Here is a 6,914-nt window from a genome sequence, read left to right on the forward strand (position 1 = left end):
AGTCAATCTAACCCAGATGGCTACTAGGTGACTAACGGGCAGGTAGCACAGATGGTGTGGAGATACTGAACAAAGGGATGATTCATGGCCTGGGTGGGATGTTGGGGAAGGCAAGAGATTTCATCATGTACTCAGAACGGTGCACAATTTAAAACCGATGAATTGTTTTATTTCTGGAATTTTTTATTTCATATTTTTGGACCATGGTTGGCTTCGGGTTACTGCAACTGTGGAAATGAAACTGCAGAAATTGAAACTGCTGATAAAGGGGGACTACTATGTAGAAACAGATTAAGGACAAAAGAACAAAATGTTTAGTGTCTATCGTGTTCCTTCCTTAGCTTTTCATTTTATATATGAGGAAGGTAACTGCGAGGTCTAATGTAAAAATTTACTACAGCAATGATCCAACTATTCCCCAAAGAGAATAGATACTATCTTCCATGAATAGATACTATCTACCTGCAAGAAACTTAATTCCAGGTAAACTTCTTGCTTCTCAGCATAATTCTGGTGCCTCCCCAACCGCCCAGCAGGTGGGTGCTCACTGGACACACCATCATTTTAGTATCAGCCCAAGCAAAGCAGGAAGGTAAATTCCTATATTATAGAAGTCAGAAAACACTGATATTCTGATATTAATTTTCAAATATAATCTGAAGCAGACTGCAAGGATTTAGGACAGGATGCCTTATAGTTATTAATGAGTAGGATGGAAAGTGGACTAGGTGCCAAGAGGCTCATTCTGATTGCCTCAGAGCTTCTGACTTGAGCAGAGTCATTTTTTATCCCTGGGCCTCATGTTCTGCATCTGTAATGGTAGGGCGTGGACTACCATTAAAAGTGAGTGGAAACTCTGAAGTTCAATTATTATTCCACATTTTCCACAGGATCAATACACTCTACTCAGCTTCATCCCCAAGGATGTGACAATTTATGTCTTTCTGAACTGATCAGTCACAAGATTAAAGATAACACTTTTGAAAGGATATGAAAGATCTTATTAACCTTTTTTTAAACAATAATAACTAATTTTTTAAATTTCAGAATATTACGGGGGTACACATGTTTTGATTACATAATTTGCTTTTGTACAGTCTGAGTCAAAGTTGTAAATGTGTCCTTCACCCAGATAGTGAGCCCTGTACCCGATTAAACTATCAAAGTAAACTTCTTTGGGAGTGGGATGGATTTAGAAAGTTTCAGTGCCTCCTGACAGAGATTCAGGCTTCTTGCCTTGTCCAGCATCAGCAACTTAACTGCACTGATTTGTGTTATATATGACTTTCTAATACTGATTTCTCTTTTTCCTGTCGACTCTCCAATTTATAAAAATGTGTATAATTGTTCTGCTGCTGCTTGCTGCTTTTGCCTGCTTTGGCTGCTGCATATACAGGTGAAGATCTGGAAAGAAATGATGGATCTACAGAAAAACCCTACTTCATAACCCCTAACCTGCATGGAATTCTGATCAAGAAGCAACTGGTTCCCAAGAAACAGAAAGAGTAGAAAAGCTCCAAACAGTGTCACTCACTTTTAAGTAGAAGTTTTGTAAATTAGGTCAATCATAATTCAAAAATGTTGCTTTTCAGTAATGTGAAATTTTTGTGCTTATGTCTAAAATGTAAGCACCTGGTACCATCTGAGGTGTCAGGCATTTGATGACAGCAGTTTCTGTCAACTTTTAGACTGTGGTCCCAGCTGAAGAACAAACTGTTAATGTTAAATATTTTTAAAAATCTATAGCCAAAAGTGTTTTAATAACTTTTATAACTCAGTGTGCTACTTGTATTGCAGCACTTTGATAGCCTTTCTTTTTATAAGTGTATATTTGTAAAGGATATTCAGGCAATTTTTAAAAACACTATAAATGTGTAATCAATTAGCCATAAAAATATTGATTTATAGTTAACCAGCATATGGTACTAAATTTGTAAATATGGTGCTATGGTTATATTTATACTGTTCAAGATGGTGGACAACCCTCTAAACTGTGATTAAGCTTGTGTTAATGGTCCTCTAGGAAGTATATTTCAGTAAGTGAGTCAAGTCCATAACAGACATATAGATGTTAATGTTACATAGGTTCTACAGAGAGCAGTACTGGGTAAAAATTACCGTGGAACCTTTATAGCACATTCTGTTTAAGTAAAATTATATTTATATCGAAGTTGAATCTGAGTTCTGGAATGTCATTTCCAATAATATGAACCTCTGAAAATATTCTGAACAAAACTGAAATTGCCACATAACTCATGACTTTTGTTGCTATCCCAAATTTCCTATTTCTACCATATAGAAGATCAGTGTGAATTTGTTTGAGAAGAGTGATTATATCTTTTCATGGGCATACTTGTATTTCTAGATTAAAGAGATTGTGTGGCTTTGTTCTACAAAAGGTTTAATTTTAGCTCAAATTTCAGTGAAGAAAAAGGAAAGAGAAGTATGACCCTTCAAATTTTACTCTGAGGAAATACACCATTGGCCCTCCATTAATTAGGTACCTCATCTGGTACCTTTACAAGGGGCATACTTTGGGTTAGGAAATCTCTCCCTCCAGGGCTTAGGAGGAAAGTTGTCACCACACTGCACACCTGCTGGCCAGAGGTTTCTGGCAGCCATGCCTAAGTCTCGCATGACAGAACAAAGCATGAATCAGACACTCATAGACCTTGCCTATCCACCCTGTGTGCAAATGCGTACGATATAGCTAACAGTGTAAAAAAGCAACCCAAAAGGAGCACTGAATCAACTTCCATCCTTTTGGCTTTTACACTAAGCTTGTGTACAAGGATTATTTATGTATTAACAGAAAGGAACATGTTGCTCTAATGTGTTGAGTTGAATATGATCCATACATCCAAGAAAAGTCAGAAACGTATTATCATGTTACAAATTAATATAAATACTAGTTTATTTAATTATCCTCAAGTGTAGAAACCTAGATTTAGACCAACTCCATGGCAGATTAATACCAAGAAGCCAATGAATGGAAAATATTTTCAAAATATTGGTCCTTATAATGACCACCAACTTGTTCTTAGCTTACTTCCTTGAGATTATTATAGTCAGAAGTGTCACTTGGCTTCATATCTTGGCAAAGAGCCTAATTCCTTCTAATTCTCCTTGAAGCATAAAGCAGGGAAGAATGATAACTTCTCTTTCTGGATTATTATTATTATTTTATTCAACAATACAGGGGCCACAACAAAGAACTAGTAGAATAATAACCTCTACCTGAGAACTTGTTTAAATATAGATACCCATGGCCCCCCAGCCAAGAGATTCTGATATATTGTGTTTGGATGTGGGCCACCATGTGAATTATTATAAAGTTCTCGATTTCATTCTGATGCACATAAAAGTTGGAAAAGCGCTTGAATAAAATATAAATCAACGTGTAAGAAACTAGTTGCCTATTTATATTATGGTATTTCTAGTAAGAAAAATATTCTCCATTACTTTTCTGTGGAATTAAAATACATAGAGCAAAATCGAGTGTTGTTTTTGAGAAGAAATGTAGAAGCCATTTTCTTACAAAGCAATTAAACTAATAGCTGTGGCAAACCAGGACAATGTTCCTCAAAACTTGCAGTTCATGGATTTGAAATAGTATAAAATTTTACAAGTCTTATTTTTCAAGGCTGTACTATCTAAATTGTTGATGGTAAAATAAAATCCATTTTGAACAAATATGGTAATTTAGAAAGTAAATTGAGAAAAAGAAGGTAAAAGTTATTTCCTCAAGCATGCAACTAAGGGACATACAATATTAGCAGAATCTTACATGTTACACAGAATAATATAATACCTTACTGATACAATAACAAGGGCTGATTGTTTTCTCATAACTATGTTTACAATAATGTCGATGCCAAACTATGCTGTTTAAAAAAAAAAAAACATTTTGGACTGCTGTAAAGCAAGTATGCAGCAGATGGCGATGTTACTTCTCCTACAGTTTTGCTTTAATATTTATTCTGTGCCATTCTTCCTCCTAGTGGACGATTTAGAAAGAAACGATGGTTCTACTACAAGACCCTATTACGTGAGTCAATCTCTGCTGAAGATTTTCCAGGATAAAAATGCACGAACTAAGAACAAGTAGAAGAGCAAACTGGTCATCCTACAGCGGTGTGTTACTCTTTCCCCATCTGCTGTGTCTGTGCAACTCTCCTTTCATAAGTGCTTTGTGTTTAGCAACACTGTATTCATGACCTTGTTGGCTTGTATTTGCATGTTTTATACCAAAGCTTATACTGTAATATGTGAAGCCATCAGAAGTCGCAAGGGAATTGTTAAGAACATGAAACATTTTTATACTAAGACTTGTGTTTTGTAATTCATTTTTAAATAGAGTGGCTTGGATGTTTCGAAAATACTACTGAATATGTTAATATTCTTTTAAATATCGGATTGAAAAATGATACATTATTTAAATTGATAGCTCCTAATGTATTTTTTAAATTACAACAAAAAGACTTCTTCTGCAGGGAAAATTGGTAAACAAAGTGAGATTAAAAAGTGTAAAGCTTTTGCCAATCCTATTCGACAGTAAATCAGTGAAAGGACCTTCCCGCTCCAGAGTTGCTCTCTTTAAATATAGAATGTTTCCTATTAGACAAATTGCCAATCATGCAGCCTTTACTGCTTCGTCCTCTGACAAAGTGCCTTACTGGCTGTCTAACATTACCTGGCTTTTGTGGGCAAGTTTACAAACACTGTTTAAAAAAAAAAGTAAAACCTGCGATGTTTAGTGATTGAAACAAGTCTTGCATTTGTTTTCCTCTTAGCTCACTGGTTGGAAACCATTTGTCATTTCGGTATGTTTGATATCCTTGTTACTATAGAGTACATTGTGCAGCTAAACACTTTCCCTTGCGCCTAGTGGACATTCATGAATGTGTACTATACGCGAGAAAAAAAATCCTGAAAGGACACTTGTAGGTTTTCTTTGATTTTTTACTAAAAGAGAACTTTAAAAATATAATCTTTTCTACAGTAGACCTTTGAAAATACGATAAGTATAATACTGCATTTCTCAGTGTTTTACATAGGTTGGAAAGGGAAACTTCTAGGACTTACAAAGGGAAACTTCGCGCCCTCAAAAGGATGCTCACAGATGTCATGTACTGAATAGCTCCATTTTAAATGACCATTTATTTTCACTAAAGCCTGTTCTGTGTATATCATTTCATTTTTCAACTTTTGATATTAAATAATCAGTTTACTTATATTTTAATTTTATTGTGCTAATAAACAAAAACAATTTCTAATTCAGTTTTAAATAGTTTTACTAGTACTATCAACTTTTAAGGAAATTAATTCAATCCATTACTCAGTGTTACAGAAAGAGTCCATAAAAGTATTCACCCTAATGGAATGTCAATCACGTAATGACAATTTGTTAATGTTTTGAGAATCGATCAATAAGAAGTTACTATCAGTTTATCTATTATCACATTTGTTTAAATGTGACTTTAGATACTTTTATGCCAAAAATAAACTCATATGAGCACATGACAGTCTGAGCTCTATAATCAGTGTGCTTCTGCTGTGCAGAAATATTAGGAAAATATTGTCTAAATACCTTTGATAATTGAAATGTTTAATATTTAATGAAATTTATTGTTACTCATTGTTTAAAATCTATTTGTTTTTTCTTTTAATAAAGATTTAGATAAGAAAGAACTGTCTGACTTTTTATTTCTTAAAGCTAAGAAAGCTTTTGTTTTTAAAACCATACTATGACAGCATTTTCCGTGTACCAAATATCTAAGGTTTTTTTAAACATCTAGATTTATCTTTTAAAATTTCCATTTTTCTCTAGCTGCACATTGCCAAATCAAATAACTGAAACTGATAATTTATACAAACTTCATAGGTCAAAGGTAAATGGATAAGAGATATATTTTTTAAAAACCTAAACAATGGCCTAAATAAGTTAGTTGGTCTTTGTTTTAATTTGCCGAAGGTTTGCTCAGTTCCTCATTTGGCTTTGTCAAAATTCATAAGAAAAAAAAAAGTCATCATTTTCAAGGCAAGGATAATTTAGAGAACCTTAAAAATGTCAACACCAAATGACAGTAGTTTTCTAAAGCGAGATCAATCATACCTTTCACTGTTTTAGGCTAATTTTTTCTTTAGGTTCAAATATTCCTTAACAAATTATGAGTTTCTTTCAAAGAAAATATAAAACAATGTGCTTGCAGTTTACAGGGTTCTTTTAGAATATTTTAAATCTAATAATATGTTTGTTGATATAGCTGATTCATTTTTTTACTGGAAATAAAAATATAGTTTGATTTCCAGAAGAAATCCACATTCTGCGTTAGCTCTTAGTAACTCTTACTTTTAGATGATAAAGCACTTATCGTAATTGTAAATAAATTGTATAAAATTGTACTGTGATTGATTTGGTCTTTCTATGTGCCTAAAAAGCTCAGAAAGAGTTTGTGTCTCCATGTAGTAAAATAAGACTATGAAAGATTCTGTGGGATCATCAGGGGTAATGCAATTGTTATTTAAAGTGATACTGGAAACAGGCTTTGTGTAACTGTTCCTTATTTTTCTTTCAGTATAATACATGGCTGACCAGCACCCATTCCAATGTATGTTCTTTCACTTTTACAAGTGGCGCCTCAGGAAATTGCTCTTAAACTCTAACCAGGCATAGTAATTATCTCTAGTATTATCTGGTTCTGGATTGGGGAACATGCTTTATAAATCAGTCTTTGTTGGCATAAGATAGGGGACAAAATTGAACTAAAATCATTATTGCAGACCATGGTGTATGAAATGGTATCTTAACGTTTTTTCCAGTTTCTTGCAAACGTTATCCTTAGATGTTTGCAAATTTTTTTTTTAAAATATAGCTATACGATTACAAGAATACAATAAATCAGTAAGAAATA

The 6,914-nt window shown here is 33.7% G+C and overlaps 1 protein-coding gene across 1 annotated transcript in view; it reads left to right on the forward strand.

Moving 5' to 3' along the window:
* SLC44A5 (solute carrier family 44, member 5) overlaps positions 1 to 4,108 on the forward strand; it is a 119,515-nt gene extending 115,407 nt beyond the window's left edge. The window contains exon 20 of the mRNA XM_012661041.1: positions 4,002 to 4,108. Coding sequence (XP_012516495.1) covers positions 4,002 to 4,108 — 107 coding nt within the window. The remainder of the gene's footprint in view (positions 1 to 4,001) is intronic.
* The last annotated feature ends 2,806 nt before the right edge of the window (positions 4,109 to 6,914 follow it).

This window comes from Propithecus coquereli, unplaced genomic scaffold, assembly GCF_000956105.1.
Source record: "Propithecus coquereli isolate 6110/MARCELLA unplaced genomic scaffold, Pcoq_1.0 Scaffold7, whole genome shotgun sequence".
NCBI lineage: Eukaryota > Metazoa > Chordata > Mammalia > Primates > Indriidae > Propithecus > Propithecus coquereli.